The 16,983-nt window shown below is 39.8% G+C and overlaps 1 protein-coding gene across 2 annotated transcripts in view; it reads right to left on the minus strand.

Moving 5' to 3' along the window:
- stxbp1.S (syntaxin binding protein 1 S homeolog) overlaps nt 1-16,983 on the minus strand; it is a 38,318-nt gene that overhangs the window by 15,231 nt on the left and 6,104 nt on the right. For both annotated transcript variants that reach the window (XM_018232826.2, XM_018232827.2), the window contains exons 2-12: nt 7,759-7,808; nt 6,453-6,534; nt 6,260-6,336; nt 5,364-5,442; nt 4,472-4,575; nt 1,818-1,966; nt 1,178-1,262; nt 768-898; nt 487-594; nt 258-321; nt 83-148 (exon numbers count right to left, since the gene is read on the minus strand). In XM_018232826.2, the coding sequence (XP_018088315.1) occupies nt 83-148; nt 258-321; nt 487-594; nt 768-898; nt 1,178-1,262; nt 1,818-1,966; nt 4,472-4,575; nt 5,364-5,442; nt 6,260-6,336; nt 6,453-6,534; nt 7,759-7,808 (995 nt within the window). The remainder of the gene's footprint in view (nt 1-82; nt 149-257; nt 322-486; nt 595-767; nt 899-1,177; nt 1,263-1,817; nt 1,967-4,471; nt 4,576-5,363; nt 5,443-6,259; nt 6,337-6,452; nt 6,535-7,758; nt 7,809-16,983) is intronic.

The raw sequence follows: 16,983 nt of genomic DNA on the forward strand, positions 1-16,983 counted from the left end.
ACACAGCTGTAGTACAGAGTTTTGTCCTTACTGGTCACAAAAGTAAACAGTGGTGGTAGGGGCTCTTTCCTATTTCTCTTACCTTGCTCAGCTCCTTCTGATACTGAGGCATTTTCTTTAGCATCTGGGAAAGATCTCTCATGGTAGTCTAAGAAAGTAGAATAATTATTGTGATTTCAGGTTTGCCAAAGCCTGTGTAATGTAACACACCTGTTAGCCTGCAAAGCAACAGAATACTTCTACTGAATGATATTTACCACTTTGTCTCCGGTATTCATTCTTTTGCTAGCTGAGAAATCCTTCAGAGAGCGGGTCACTTCCCTAATAAGGAGTGCAGAATGAGTTTATCACAGCGTGTATATATATATATATATATATATATATATATATTTATATAAATATATATTCCCTTTACTCTCCTTGTGACATAACGACAACGAAACAGAGGGAAACCTGCACTAAGGTTATTACAGGTACTGTACGTACTGTGAAACTTCAGCAATGTGCTTATGGCGCAAGGTGACCCATAGGTCATCATCTTCATCCAGCAGGACTTCCTTCATTCGCTGATCCCCTATACCACTGGTCTCGTATCTAAGACAACAGAGTTATTTAAGGGTCTGAACATGGACACCACTAACACAAAGGGTTTAAAATTCCCACACATATATTTCTCTGTGAATAGTTAGAAGACCATTCTTAGGTTTGCAGATGATCCAAAAACCAGAGGAAATAATACTGTTTCAGCACATTAAGGCCTGAATTACTTGTATACGTCGTTTTCCACAGGGAGCAGGTCATAGCTCATAGCCTGGAAGGTCAGTTCATGCAGAATTGGCGATGCCGGATCAAAACCCCGATCTAATATGATGAGTTGGGAACGAGCTTTGTCTGGACCCTGCATGAAGAAATGTGGGTTAGTACAATTAACTGTATACTCTGCACCAAAAGTGCAGTGTTTTAAGGTGCAGTGGATTTGGTCATATTGGGTGGTCATATCCATAGCAGACAACACTGCTCTGCCCCAGCATGCACTGAGGCATGGAATCTTTCACTTTGGTAATCATCAATCCTATCCATAAAAAAGGAGGAAACACAGACATCTATCAAAAAACACAATCACAAACACACTTGTATAGGATCAACAATGCCTTTTGCAGCATGCTCTTTTCCTCACCTCTCCCATTGTTGGATCATCAGCTTTATAAGCATCCAGTTTATCTTGAATCAACTGTGACAGCATTGCATTGTCCTTGTAATCCCTGTAGAGATACACATTGGGTCACTATTACTTAAAGTCCCAAAATGCATTGCACTTCCATTGTACTCACTCATCATTTATAGGGATGCACCGAATAAAGGATTCGGTTCGGGATTCCGCCTTTTTCAGAAGGATTTGGATTCGACCGAATCCTTCTGCCTGGCTGAACCAAATCCTAATTTGCATATGCAAATTAGGGGCGGGGAGGGAAATCACATGACTTTTTGTCACAAAACAAGGAAGTAAAAATGTTTTCTCCTTCCCACCCCTAATTTGCATGTGCAAATTAGGATTCGGTTTGGTTCGCTATTCGGCCAAATCCAATATAGTGGATTAGGCGAATCCCTAATCATTTATCACATTTTTTGTATTTGTTTTAGCACTTACCTATCGCTCTGTATCAGATTCACACTCCTTACTTTGTTTCAACACATCAATTTGCACAATATTCTCACTACACAACACAACAAAGTACACTGCAGCACCCTACCCTACCCACCTCTATCCTAATGCTCAGTTCTTAAATTCTACCACCTATCCCACCCTGCTATCTTACCCACGGTAGCGCACAGCTGGGTACTCCTTCAAGGTGGCGCACAAGGTGGCAATCTGTTCTGCAAGGCGTTCTAAAATTGGGTTTTTCATCTGAGCCTTATGAGGGCTGTAAAAACTGTGAAAGGAGTCTGGGTAATCCAGGGAGAAGACCTGGAAAATAAATTTACAGATAGTTGTTAGTACTAAAATAATATTGAATATTCTGTAAAATATGCCCCCATAGGTGATAAAAGAAACTAGGCCTCATTTGCATACATAGCATAAATGGCCATTTTGTTGCCCGTTGCACACTGCGTCCTACATTGAGTCATTTGCCTCAGGCTTCTGCACTACATTTTCGAGTGCAGAGACCTGCGGCTTGCCCCTTGGCAGGACACTATCCAAGAGAAGTGGGCGACAGAAGGCATGTATTCTCTTGGTGTTCCTGTAGAAAATGACTTGTAATAAAAACCAAATTGTATTCTTATAAACGGTGCTTTATTATATCATCCATTATAATCAGTACTCAATGATGTTCTTGTGTCATGTGACTTATGGAAACGTATAAATATAATAAAATAACGTACAAATAATGTAAAACATAATGATATTAGTGTAACTGCCTGATTTTATATGGTCATGGAACTGTTCCGTTACTTCTAATATCCTTATATATAACCATATGGGGTACATGTGCATAGTTTACAATGGAAGAACATTATTTCATGTGTATATGGAATTAAAGGCAGAGAGTGGAGCCCCTGGTCCATCTGTATATAACACAAATCTTACAGTGAACACAAACTATGGATGGAAGACTTGGCAGAATACCAGAGGTTTTACTTCAGGTCTCATAAGCAAAATACATTTATTATATAGAGTTTGTTACTGGCAATTAAGGTGTGAGGCTCCAGCTGGCCACTTATTTCGTGCAGCAGGTCATAGGTAGCGGGACACCAATACACCTATATCCTAGACATGAGCAAATATACAGTGCATGGAACTTGTATTATTAATGTATTCTGTTAATGCAATTATAAAGGCTAAAGGAAAGTTGTTTTTCCCTAAACAGGGTCATCTGTTTAAAGGGAGATTAAACACTCTCTCCAGACAAACCCAATCCTTCCCTAAAATGTGGCCTTTGTTAGACTTTGCGATAGGGAGTCACTTGTAAAGAGGGCTTAGGTATGGACTGTTTTACTAGCTTCTCCTCAAAAGAAGAAAAGTGGTTTTGTTTTCTTGTTTAGTGCAAGAAATAACAGAAAACAGATTTTTTTTTAAATATAAACACCAGGCAAACAGCACAAGTCCTATTCCCTGAGTTTAGCAATAGCAGAGGCTATACTGTCCCTTTAGCCTTGCAGTAACTAGTGCAATAAAGATGTCAGATCATCGCTTCCATATAAATTCTGCTTATTGGTATCTCAATTGGCATCGGCTGCTAGCGTGGTCATCCTGTAACCAGGCCAAATGTGACTGTGTGTGTATGGAAGCTTTATTTTAGGAAACAATGCTGCTTGTTTCCAGTCTTAACTCAATAAGATTCCTTTAAACATCAGAGCTCAGATGGCTTGGGCAGGCAATCTCTGTGTTTTAACTGGCAATCCTAATCTGGCTCCGTTTCTGCTTGATAAATCTATATTTTTCATTCACGTCTTGGTTTTGTGGTTTAAAGGATTGAGTATATAATGTACTGTTGACCTACAAACTGATGTGTTTTGCTTTAGAAACACAACTATAGTTTATATAAACAAGCTGCTGTGTAGCCATGGGGGCAGCCATTCAAGCACAGGATACACAGTAGATAACAGATAAGCTTTGAAGGATTCCTTTTTATACTACAGAACTTATCTGTTATCTGCTGTGTATCCTTTGCCTTGCCTCTATTTTCAGGTTCAATGGCTGCCCCCATGGCTGCACAGCAGCAAGTTTATATAAACTATAGTACAGTTTCTGAAGCAAATACACCAATTGTAACAGTGCAGCACAACATGGGATCAGCAAGCTGGATGAGCCAGCAAACTACTTAACAATAAACACACAGAGACCAGAGCTTGGTGGAGAATGTGGCCGCAGCTTGATTTTTTATTTTCTTTCCAAACCTATATATAACATAAACTATGAACCTAGCCAGCAAGGAATAATAAAATCTTCCCGCCGCCTATTTCTTTTTCTCTTAGCTCCGCCTTGATGCTTGGCCTGGAGGATTCATTCTCAAAACATAACAAACTTAAACAAACCTCTCCAAGCTGCGACAATATATATATATTTATTTGTGGGTGGGTGGGAGCGTCTTAAGACCGTTCCCTAGCAGGTGAGCCCCTTGACCTGCAGGCTTGCCTTTTATACTCTGCCATATTGACCATGCAACTCCCTCTGACCAACCCTGTATTTTTTCTGTTAGACCTGCCGCTGTAGCCTAATGTGCCTTAATTTTGTTGACTACTGGCCTAATTACGGCCTTCCGTTTTCAGTACATTGTATTCCATACATGTTCTGCAGGTAAACAGTTCCCAAACATGCAAAAAATGGTAGACTACATGTTGACATTTACAAAGCACCTATTGTCAGATACATGAATGCCCACGTTTTACACAAATAAAAAAGCTACAAAGCTTTGTATTGGATTCAACCCTGTTATTGATCAGTATTATGCCCAGTAATGGAATAACTCACCTGTGACTCGTAGGGAAGGAACGCAATGTTTATCTCCGTCAGGGTCTTGACCATTTTGGCTGTTCGAGATTTGATCAACTCATTAAAAAGAGCATCTGGGCAAGCTGCAAGAAAAGTAGGACATCGACACCTTATGGCATACCTCCCAACATTTTGGAAAAGGGACAAAAAGATCTGCCATGCGAAAAAAATTTGATCACGCCCATAGTTATGGCCACAATCCCTAATTACCATGTTCACTTTATAAAATTTGGCAGGTTATGAAAGTCTGAACACATTTCTGTGTTTTTTTTTTTTAGTTATTACAGTTTTGCTAATAAATGTGAATTGCCCTTTAAGCTGCAAGTCACAGTTTCTCCAAGAGACCTGCTTATCTTAAATTGTTAATAGTTTCTTTGCTTATCATATTCTGGGCTCTCTGCCAAAAGCCAATTAAGTTTTATGGCTGTTCAGTGCAGGAGATCAAAGAGAAAGTCGGGATATTTCAGTAACAATCCGGGACTGCAGGTTGAGCTGTCAAAATCGTGACTGTCCTGTGAAAAACGGGACACTTGGGAGGTATGCCTTATGGTAGTGCATAGTGATGTGCAGGTCGGGATTTCCCCGACCCTAACCCACCCTCCCCTTAGCCAGCCTGCACCCGCACTTCCGGGTTGCTTTTATAGACCCGTGCCACCCAACCAATGACATCACAACAGCATCTATAAAAGACGAACCCGGAAGTGGGAAGCTCGCATTTGACGGTGGCCACCCGCAAAGAAGCATGCGAGGTCGTCCCGAACCCGCCCGACCCGCGGGTATCGGTCCGGCCTGCAGAAACACGGCACAGAGGGAAACGCACAGGAACGCAGGGGTGAAGGACACAGAGCAGTAGAAGCAGCGGTGCACTTACAGTCAGTAAAGAAGACGTGTGCTGCTCTGTATTTAGATGAAGGAGGATCTTTGAAGTCACTGATGAGAGAGTGAACAGACTGCAAGAGAGAGAATGTGCGTCAGAGACAGAAGAGGGCTGAGGGGCTTTGGATGTTAGACAGCAGAGGCAGAGAGGTGAGCAGAGATATATTAGCAGCAGAAAGCCCAGCCAAATTAAAAAGCAGCCTAGTATGATGCAGAGACCATAATCCTGCGCAGTCAGCATATCTGAGCTGAAATTGCAAAATAGTAACAGTTTCTCTTATTCAGCATGTGAAAATGAATGTTAACCCAAAAGTAAATTGTCTTATTTAGAGGCATGACTACAGAAAAAGCAGATCCAGGAGATATAGGGGCACCATGAGGCCCTAATTCATACACAATTTCAATAAATATTTGTAAAACTAAAAAAATTTTTCGAATTCCTTGTTTATCAATATTTTTACATTCTCGGTAGCATATTGCACTCACCAATGAGTCGGAGAATTATATTGCATGTATTATGTTTAATTGTGATCTGTTGTCTTTAACGACTGTTTAACTGAACATCTTTTATCAATGCACTGAGATGTAATTATTGAATATCTGCAATAAAACAGGTCTAGACATTTTGAGGGCCTGAAAAATAACTTTTTGTGGGGCCCAGTAATATCTAGTTACGCCACTGGTGTTATTCCCTCGGCGAGAAGCTAAAATGATTTTTCTCTGGGGTCCTCGTTATGCCTCTGCAACAGGGGGATGGTCTAGCTCCCCAGGCGTTTGGTCTGCCATGATTTCAGGGTGGCCAGTTGAAGGTAACCAGTGTAGTTAGCAAGGTGCCATTCGGGCTCTAGGTTATACATCAGCTTCAGATATTCTGCTGTCAAACTGCATTACCTTTTCTGAGGGTGTGATCAGATACACTGCCTCCAGACTGGGAAGGGGCTCTCTACGCTTATTTATGTCTTCAACAACTACAAAGAGACAAGATACAGTATCAGCATACATTCAATGCACTTGACAATTCCACTACCCTTCCTTTACCGTGAAGCCCCTCCATATTTATGTGGCTCTTGCTGCTGTTACTTACTAGTAATCCCTTCGGTCATGATATCTGTCATCTTGCAGCAGGACGACAGCATGCGCATACTAAGTTGATCCACAACAAGCACCTATGGAGAGAAAATGACATCCAGAAATACTGCTACTAGCTCAATCAGAAGCTACTACATCAGGTTGACCAATAAAGCCAATCTTATTTTAATGTTAGGGTAATAACGCAGGGATTCTTAACGTATGGGGCCAATTCATTAACTTCGAGTGAAGGATTCGAAGTAAAAAAACTTCGAATTTCGAAGTGTTTTTTTGGGCTACTTCGACCATCGAATGGGCTACTTTGACCTCGACTACGACTTCGAATCGAAGGATTCGAACTAAAAATCGTTCGACTATTCGACCATTCGATAGTCGAAGTACTGTCTCTTTAAGAAAAAACTTCGACCCCCTAGTTCGCCACCTAAAAGCTACCGAAGTCCATGTTAGCCCATGGTGAAGGTCCCCATAGCCTTTCCAAGTTTTTTCTGATCGAAGGATAATCCTTCGATCAATGGATTAAAATCCCTCGAATCATTCGATTCGAAGGATTTAATCGTTCGATCGAACGATTATTCCTTCGATCTAACTATTTGCGCTAAAATCCTTTGACTTCGATATTCGAAGGATTTTAATTCCCAGTCGAATATCGAGGGTTAATTAACCCTCGATATTCGACCCTTGGTGAATTTGCCCCTATGTGTCAAGAATCCAATGACATTGGCATAGTATCCAGAATGCTCAGGACCTTTGGTTTCCGGATAATGGATCTTTCCATATTTTGAATCTTCATACCTTAAGTCTACTAGAAAATTATTTAAACATTAAATAAGGATTTGATAATAAGGATTGATTATATCCTAGTTTGGATCAAGTACAAGGTAATGTTTTATTATTACAGAGAAAAAGGGAAACATTGGATTGTTTGGATACAATAGAATCTATGGGAGACGACCTTTTCATAATTCAGAGCTTTCTGTATAATGGGTTTCCGGAAAACGGATCCCATACCTGTACATATATTAGTATAAAACCACTAATGATTGATTATATGTATTATTGCTCCCTATTCAAGCCCACAATGTTACGATGACAACCACAAAAGTTTTATTGTGTCAATATGATATCTCGAGACACATTTAATGATGTCATTATCCATATCCTGTGTCATGGTGACAGTAATGCAAATAATTAGCACTAAATAATGTTCTGCTCTAAAATATGTTGAGCCCAACTATGCATCCAAGGTTTCCCCTTATCATTGTACATCTCAGCACAAGGAGCCACACAGAACTGTAACACACCTTCCACTCGCCTTTCTTCTTCACCTTCCGGATGACATCGTGCATAATCTCTGCAATGAGAAAGAATGAGTACAGTTAATTCACTTTAGAGTTGGGTATCTTCTGTACATCCTACATACATTCAGGGGGTTAGTTATTAAAGTCTGAATGCTAAAAACTCAAAAAAAACATTTTTACAAAATCTGAATCTTTAGTGGACAAAAAACTTTTTTCCCTGAGATTTATTAAACCCTGATGCTGCAAAGAGTCTAAATCCAAAAATCCGCCGTCTCAGACCTGCCAGATTTGTATATAAGTCAATGGAAGAGGTCCCTATCCTATTTGGTAGTTTCTGCGGTCTGCACTGGAATTAGCCCTAAATTCCGACATTTCTGGCTTTTTGGGCAAAAATCTGAAAAAAATTGTACAATTCTGGTTCTTGCTTCATTTTATCGAGTTTTCCCTGATGCAGTTATATTGTGATTTTTTTTAAATAATAAATAAGGTTGAATCGTGGATTTTAATAGGTCGGACTATTTTATTTTAAAAAAAAATCAAAACATTTTGGATTTTGATAAATAACCCCCTTATTATTATTATTTTGATACAGTTATTGCAGGGCTGCACAGTGTAGGTCACCATGATCCCCCTGAATATAGTAAAACTTCACCCTACAACAAAAAATAGTAGTTAAAAATGAAGATATATAAAACAATCTCAGGGTCACAAACCTAGTTCACCAATTGAATGTAAATCCACTGTAACACTCCAGTATTGTCTGTAACACTCTTGTTAATATTTTGACTCATGGTAAGTTATAATTATCGAAAAATTAGATATCGGTGCCAGGATCTTATTGAGTCTTCTGAGCAGTAACCCATAGCAACTCTGCATTTAATAGCAGCTGATCGCCCCCACAACAATATCAGAGATACAGAGAGTTTGTTCCAGTTGCAGTAACCCATAACAGCCTACCAGAAGTAGAGCCCATATGCCCTCGCTGGTAAAACACTTGCCAAAGCCGGGCCAGTATAACAAATTTACCAGCAATGTACTTGCCTATAGATATGTAATATTCTTTCGTTCTGATCGGGACCGGATTTGTATCTGTGACACCCCTAGGCCCCCGCAAGCACGCCCATACTTTCAACTCTGGAACTTTGCATCTGGCTGTCAAAATCTCCCACACACCCCCAGTATGTACAGTAGTTAGAGGAGAAGAGGTGGATGGTCGGTATATTTGCCCAGAGTTAAATGCTATAACTGCCATAGTCATTTTGTAAAGTTATGCTCTATTGTCTACTCACTAAGATAACTTATTTTGCAGAAAACTGCTGGGAAATCACACAATGATTAATGCTTTTTGGCCCCAGTGAAACTGTTCCATGATAAGTTCCCCTCTGGTGCAGTAACAGTTCCTATATTTAAGTGGTCAGGGTGGAGCCTGCCCTGGCCAAAGTGTCCAGCTCTTGGCATCATATCATAATATGATTTACAAACTTCAACTTCACACATAGGGGGTTATTTTCTAAACTCCGAAAACCTCGTGATTTTATTTTTATTAAATCGGACTTTTAAAAAAATCACACATTTTTTCGGAATTTATTAAACCCCGAGGATGGAAAACTCTGAATCTGAAAATCTGCCATCTCAGACCTGTTGAGGTTGCGTATAAGTCAAAATGGGAAAAGTCCCAATGCTGGTTTTCGTGCAATACCCCAAAGTTTTCGGGTAAAAATTCAGACAAAATCATGAAAATCGGATTGAAAAATCCGAAAAATTTGTGAAAATCTGATTTTTTCCCACAAAGCAAATATTCGGGAAAATGTAATAATAAATAAGTGTAAAAAAACCCAGGCAGATTTGATCGGAGTTTGAAGCAGAAAATATTGACATAAATAACACCCATATTCTAATTGATCAAAAAGTCTGCCATAGGTGGCCCTCCAGGAGATTTTGGCCTCCAGTCTGCCCATGGGCTCCACAGACATCTCTGTAGGCTAATATCATTGTAATATTAGTCAGTCTTGTTAACTATAACTTAATAAATGGTGCATAGTATCTAAGTGGAGCTTAGTAAAGTCATCTGAGTCAGCTCATTGATACTGAGCCCCAATGTGGCCCTCTGTTTAAAGGGAAACACTAAAAGAAACATGGATATCCCATACAGACAATCAACAGCAAAGTACAGATTCAGTAAATAGAGCCCCTTATAATACTCGGTAAAGCCTACCTAATATTAAAGCAAAAAAGTTCTAAGAGAATGCGTATGGCAACTTTATTTTATTTATGAAAAAAAAAGACTATTGCTGTCCAGTTGATGGCCCAAGAAACATCCTCCAACATTGGTTATACATTATTATATATAATTATATATTATTATTATACCATGCTGGATGGCACTGATCTAGGCAAAAGCATTTGATCTGGCCACCCAAGTGGTAGGGCAAATGAGGTCTGCAGTGGCCAATGATTTCCCACTCGGCTCAATTCATTTCTGCACAAGCCTCCTTCAGATATCATTCAGGAATTGTTCCCACAAATAGGATCCATGGCTGCTTCTTTGGTCAGGAGAGGCCAAAACTATAACTACTCACGGACGGTTTTCGGGGGAATGTTATATATTTTGCAAATGAAGACAAAAAGAACATGAATGGCTTGAATTTTAACTGCGGTTAAAATCTCCAAACTACCAGTTATATACAAAACAAGAAAAATAAAGCTGTATAAACACATCATGGAAAATATATGAAAAGACTAAAGTGATACATTTTATTCTAAGAAAGGCTGAACTGAAGGTGCCAGAAATGGAAATCGAGCAACTGACAAATAAAAATACTGAGAAACATATAAGCCCAAGAGTACTAGACCCTAAAGCAGTGATCCTCAACCTGTAGCTCGTGAGTAACATGTTGCTCTCTAATCCTAATCCTATGGATGCTGATCCCAGTGGTCTCAAATGTGCTTATTTTTGAATTCCAGGCTTGGAGGTAAGTTTTAGTTGCATAAAAAACAGGTGTATTGCCAAACAGAGCCTCCTGTTTGTAGGCTGTCAGTCCACATAGGGGCAACCAAATAGCCAATCACAGCCCTTATTTGGCACCTGAGGAACTTTTTTCATGCTTACATTGCTATACAACTCTATGACATTTGAATGTGCCCCACAGATAAGAAAAACCCCTGTTCTAAGGGTAATGGCACATTCAGTTGATTCTGCAAATGTCATCGCCCAAGCATTTCCAGTTCAACGTGGGAGATAAATCATGTGGAATTGCCCCGCCACCATTTATTTTTAGAGGAATCACCTCCATCTCCAGTGTTCTATCACCCACCACCAAGAATCACCCAATGTGCAAATTGCTCTAAAACACCAGGCTTTTCCATATCTGATACGCATCCAATATCATACAATTCCGATCACTCGCTTTTTTCCTCCACCCACCCCCAACTCTCTTTGCATGCAATAATTACTCTTTGACGTAATAGGAGATAAAGGTATCTGTTATCCAGAATGCTCAGGATCTGGGGTCTTGCAGATAAGGGATATTTCCATAATTTGAATCTTCATACTTTATGTCTACTAAATTATCATTTAAACATTAAATAATCCCTATGACATTGTTTTGTGTTTATATGGATTTATTATAAGTACAGGTTTGGGACCTATTATACAAAATGCTCAGGACCTGGAGTTTTTGGGATAACGGATCTTTCCGTAATTTGGATCTTCATACCTTAAGTCTACTAAAAATCATGTAAACATTAAATGCACCCAATAGGCTGGTTTTGCTTCCAATAAGAATTAATTATATCTTAGTTGGGATCAAGTACAAGGTACTGTTTTATTATTACAGAGAAAAAGGAAATACATTTTAAAAATTTGGATAAAATTGAGTCTATGGGAGACAAATCATTCCTTAATTCAGAGCTTTCTGCATACTGGCTTTCCGGATAATGGATCCCATACCTGTACATATATTAGAATAAAACCAATAGTGATTGATTCTATGTATTATTGCTATCTATTCAAGCCCACAATGTTACAATGACTACCCATAAAGTAAAGCAGCTTTCTGGATAACGGGTTTCTGGATAATGGATCCCATGCCTGTACTGTTTTATTATTACAGAGAAAAAGGAATTCATTTCTAAAATGTGGAATTATTTGTTTAAAATGGAGTCTATGGGAGATGGCCTTCCCATAATTAGCTTTCTGGATAATGGGTTTCTAGATAACGGGTCCTATATCTGTACAATATAGTGAAAGGGGCCAGGCTTATCTCTTGGGTCTGATGTTATGCAGATCTTCATAACGGGCAGTACTGCCACTGCAGTGGCAATTTGGCACTAGAATACAACTTGTCTTTCAATCTAGGAAAATATTTCTCACTGCAGAACAATTACAAAGGCTATTAAAAGGAACCACAATTATAGACAATTATGATAATGTAAACAGAGGAATAATACACAAACAGCTGCTACTATAGTCTGGTCCCTTGCTGCATTATGTATGCTGATGCAGCAGAACAGACAGATCAATGTTGGACTTAACATCTGTCCTTTTGGCCCTGCTGTCTGTTGAATGAAAAGCTGTAGTAAACAACACACAGTCATTTATTTAGGAATTGGCAGGAGGCGTAGCTCAGCTCAGCAATGGTCTCTCTGCACCAGCTGTGTTGCAACAGAATATCCCATACAGCAAATGCAGCTGCAGGGGTCACTTTGAGACCCCCAACTGCACCTGTATGGGCAAATGGCGGCATTTAGAGGAGAAATAAATCCTAAAAATGAATATAACTAAAAATGCCATATTTTTTATACTGAAATTACTGCACCAACCTAAAGTTTCAGCTTCTCAATAGCAGCAATGATCCAGGACTTTAAACTTGTCACAGGGGGTCACCATCTTGGAAAGTGTCTGCGACACTCACATGCTCAGTGGGCTCTGAGCAGCTGTTGAGAAGCTAAGCTTAGGGGTCGTCGCTAATTATCAAGCAGAAAATGAGGTTGGCCTGTAATATAAATTGCTGCTACAGGGCTGATTATTAAATTCTGATGCTAATTGCACTGGTTTATCTGCTGCAATGTAGTAATTATCTGTATTAATTACTTATCAGTCTTATATTGTGATATTTATATTCTATGAGTGCTGTATATATTGAGTGGGTCCCAAAGCTCAGTAAGTGACAGCAGCACAGAGCATGTGCAGTGAATCAGCATATCATAAGATGGGGAGCTACTGGGGCATCTTTGGAGACACAGATCTTCCCTGCTAAAGGGCTGTGGTTGTCTTGGGTTGGTATAAATGCCCAAAATATAATGTACAATATTTAGCCTACTTCTTTAATTAAGCTTTAGTTCTTCTTAGGGCCAGGCCACACAAGCAGATTCGGAGAGATTAGTCGCCCGAGCGACAAATCTCCTCTTCTTTGGGGTGACAATCTCCCCGAACTGCCTTCTGCTAAAATTAAAATCACCTGCGGCAATGCACACGCATCGCTTTGTTTTCCGAAGTCGCCCAAAGTTTCCTCGATTCGGCTGACTTCGGAAAACGAAGCGCCGTGTGTGCATTGTCGCAGGCGATTTTAATTTTTGCCGGCGGAGGGCAGGGGGAAGGCAGTTCGGGGAGATTGTCGCCCAGAAGAAGAGGAGATTTGTCGCTGGGGCGATTAAGCTGCAGGAATCTGCTCGTGTGGCCAGACCCTTATAGGTTGAAGCAAAGCAGTGTTTATCTGGTTATTCTGCGTATCTGCAGAAACAAATTACTTTATTTATTTATATTTGTGCTTAAGTAGGACACGCCAAATTGGATCATCATCATTTATTTATAGAGCGCTGGCAAGTTATGCAGAGGTCTTTCAATAAGTAACACAGGTTGCAGAATAAAAATCGGATTTGAGGGCCTTGCACATAAGCGCTTACAATCAATGTTTTTCCTCACCAAAAACAGATTTGGCTCAAATTTACAGAAAATGTCATCTATTGACTTTATTTTAACAGTACTTCGAATGGACGGCAAAAAAGTACGATGCTTCTTAGACTTTAGTCTTTAGTGTGAATGGAAATGACCTTATTATTAGCCTTTAATCCTTTTTTTGGTAAATGTAATTTCCTTATTTATGCATATGCTCTTCTGTTCTGCGCACAAATATATACACAGCATTCCTATGGTCCATCCTGGGTTTAGCTCAACTATAGTTAGGCAATTAAAGGGATGGTTTACCTTTAAATTAACTTTCAGTATATTATAGAATGGCTAATTCTAAGCAATATTTCAGTGGGGGTCACTGACCCCTCTAAAAAAAACAAATGTTCTGTAAAGCAACAAATATAATGTTATTGATACTTCTTATTACTAAACTATTCAGGCATCTCCTATTCATATTCCTGTCTCTTATTCAAATCAATGCATGGAAGCTAAATAAAAAACAAATTGTCTCAGAATATCACTCTCTATATTATACTAATATATAATCTCTCTCTCTCTCTCTCTATATATACTATAATCACATCATTTCCCCCTTGTGGCATAATCCTACTTATCTTTTATAAACAGGCTTAAAGAAGGCCCTTTGGTTTTGCCCTACTTATAGGAAAGCACTAAGTAGTTTGTTTACTAACATTGGAGATTAAAGGGTTGTTCTGATTTAAGATGTCTGTACACCAAGGGAAGTGGTCACTAAGATTCAGACCAGGTCCTGGCATTTCAAGTACACAGAGGGCCAAACAGCTCCCACATAGGCCCGATAAAAAGTCTATTGACTCATTGGTATCCCTGTGTTTGTATTACAAATCAATATATGTGTACAATAACAGTAATATAATCTTTCCAGATGATGACATCCTAAATAAAAATCCATCTGATGTGCATATTGGACAAAACATCCATGCTCAACTGTGACTGCAGTCCAATAGTATTGAAAGCAGCTACATGGGGAAAAACATTTTTTCAAAATGCATCAGTTAATAGTGCTGCTCCAGCAGACTTCTGCACTAAAATCCATTTCTCAAAAGAGCAAACAGATTATGTTGTAATCTGACAGGGGGCTCGACATATTGTCAGTTTCCCAGCTTTCACCCCAGTCACGTGACTTGTGCTCTGATAAACTGCAGTCACTCTTTACTGCTGTGCTGCCCCCCCCCCCCAACAGCCTAACAACAGAACAATGGGAAGGTAACTAGATAGCAGCTGCCTAACAAGATAACAGCTCCCTCGTAGCTCTAAGAACAGCACTCAATAATAAAATCCAGGTCCCACTGCGACACATTCAGTTACATTGAGATAAGGAACGATAGACTGCCAGAAAGCAGTTCCATAATAAAGTGCTGGCTCTTTCTGAAAGCAAATGACCAGGAAAAATGACACGAGATGGCTGCCTACACACCAATAAATACACTTGCTGGTTAAAGAATGACATTTTATATTGTATAGTGAATTATTTGCAATGTAAACAGTGTAATTTAGGAAACCCTGATGTCTAATCCAGTAAAGAACATTTATAACTAAACAATTGCAATAATCAGTACAAAATATGACTGATAAACCAGGCCAGTTACTCATATCCAGTGCTTACTTGATCTTTATTACAGTGCACTCTGCACTTTACAGTAGTGATGTGCGGGTCTGGTTTTCCCCGACCCACACCCACCCGTTATCCACCCTCCCTCCACCCGTGCCGCAGAGCCCGACTTCCTTTTATAGACCCGCCCGCCCTGGTGATGACGTCATGAAAGGGGCGGGCGAGCAGGCACGTGTCTATAATAGTTGAACCCGGAAGTCTGAAGCCGGCATTGAGCTCAACCCAGACCCGACCTGCGGGTGGCCCGCACATCACTACCTTTCAGGTAACATAGTAAGTTACGGTAGGTTGAAAAAATGTATTCTGCACAATTGAGAGCAGAGCAGCACTGTTTTTTTAAAAACGCAACGTAAAACGCAGCAAAACCTCCACGTCTGGCCTTGCCCTAAGTCTTGTGTTTCTTTGGCGAAATCCACTAAATCTGTTAGTACCAGAGCCGACATGAGGCTTCCTGACACGAAACAAGAACAGGATACTGCTGCTAGTGACTAAGGAGCAGGCTGATTTCAGCCCCGTCTGGCCCTAGCCTAAAGCTGGTCATACATTTTCAACCATAGTGCATGGCCAGTTGAATGGCCATAAAACCATTAATCCTATGATCTTGGACATTTTCTAGTCATTCAGGCTAAAAAGTGAAGAGAGGCTGGCACAAACAAATAAAGCAATAGAAAGGTGGCCATATATGTGTTTGGGCTATCCAGTTAGATACAATGTCAAGTGAGTTTTTACACACCAATGTCTTCTACTATAATGGCATTTGCCTGTCACTGCACACATGGGGCATATTCTGGCACAAAAATGCACGCAAAAGACTCATCCTGTTCTCGAGGTAACATACATTTGCTATTGCACTTTAGCATATGCAGGAGAATGTCGCTCAATAGCCTTAAGGGTTCATTTACTAATGCAAGATACAGTGCAAACCCCAACATTGCACCCATTAAAACACTATTCACAAAGGAAGCTGCTTCAATAAATGCTCGCAACTTGTACGCAACTGCTGTGCCTGATGACGCACACTGCTCCAAAACACTGATTCCTAAATTTGTGCACCTGCATTACAATACCTCCCAACGGTCCCATTTTGACCAGGACAGTCCTGATTTTGACAGCTCAACCTGCAGTCCCGGGTTTGTTACTGAAATTTCCCAACTTTTTCTTTGATTTCCTGCACTGAACAGCCAGAAAAAGATACAAAGTTTCTAACTTAATTGGCTTTTGGCAGAAAGCCCAGAATAGATTCTTAGATTCTTTAAGATACAGGTCTTTTGGGGAAACTGATTTGCAGCTTAAAGGGCAATTTACCTTCATTAGCAAAACTGTAATAACACATAAAAATCACAGAAATGTGTTTAAAATTACAAAACCTGCCACATTTTGAAAAATGGTCATGGTAATTAGGGGGTGTGGACACAAAACGGGCATGGTCAACTGCGCTTAGCGTGGCAAATCTTTTTGTCCCTCTTTCTATTTTCAAAATTTTGTGAGGTATACATTACTAAATTGTGGGCAAATTGAGCCAAAATATTGCTTTGCAGGTGCCCCGAAATAGGCTGGAATTCTGGGAAATCACATTGCATTCTGGGTAAAAATATATGTCTCACTGTGTTGCTTACTGGACCTTTAATAAAAGGTAAACAGCAGAAACAGCATTGCGTGCAAGATA

Source organism: Xenopus laevis, chromosome 8S, assembly GCF_017654675.1.
Source record: "Xenopus laevis strain J_2021 chromosome 8S, Xenopus_laevis_v10.1, whole genome shotgun sequence".
NCBI lineage: Eukaryota > Metazoa > Chordata > Amphibia > Anura > Pipidae > Xenopus > Xenopus laevis.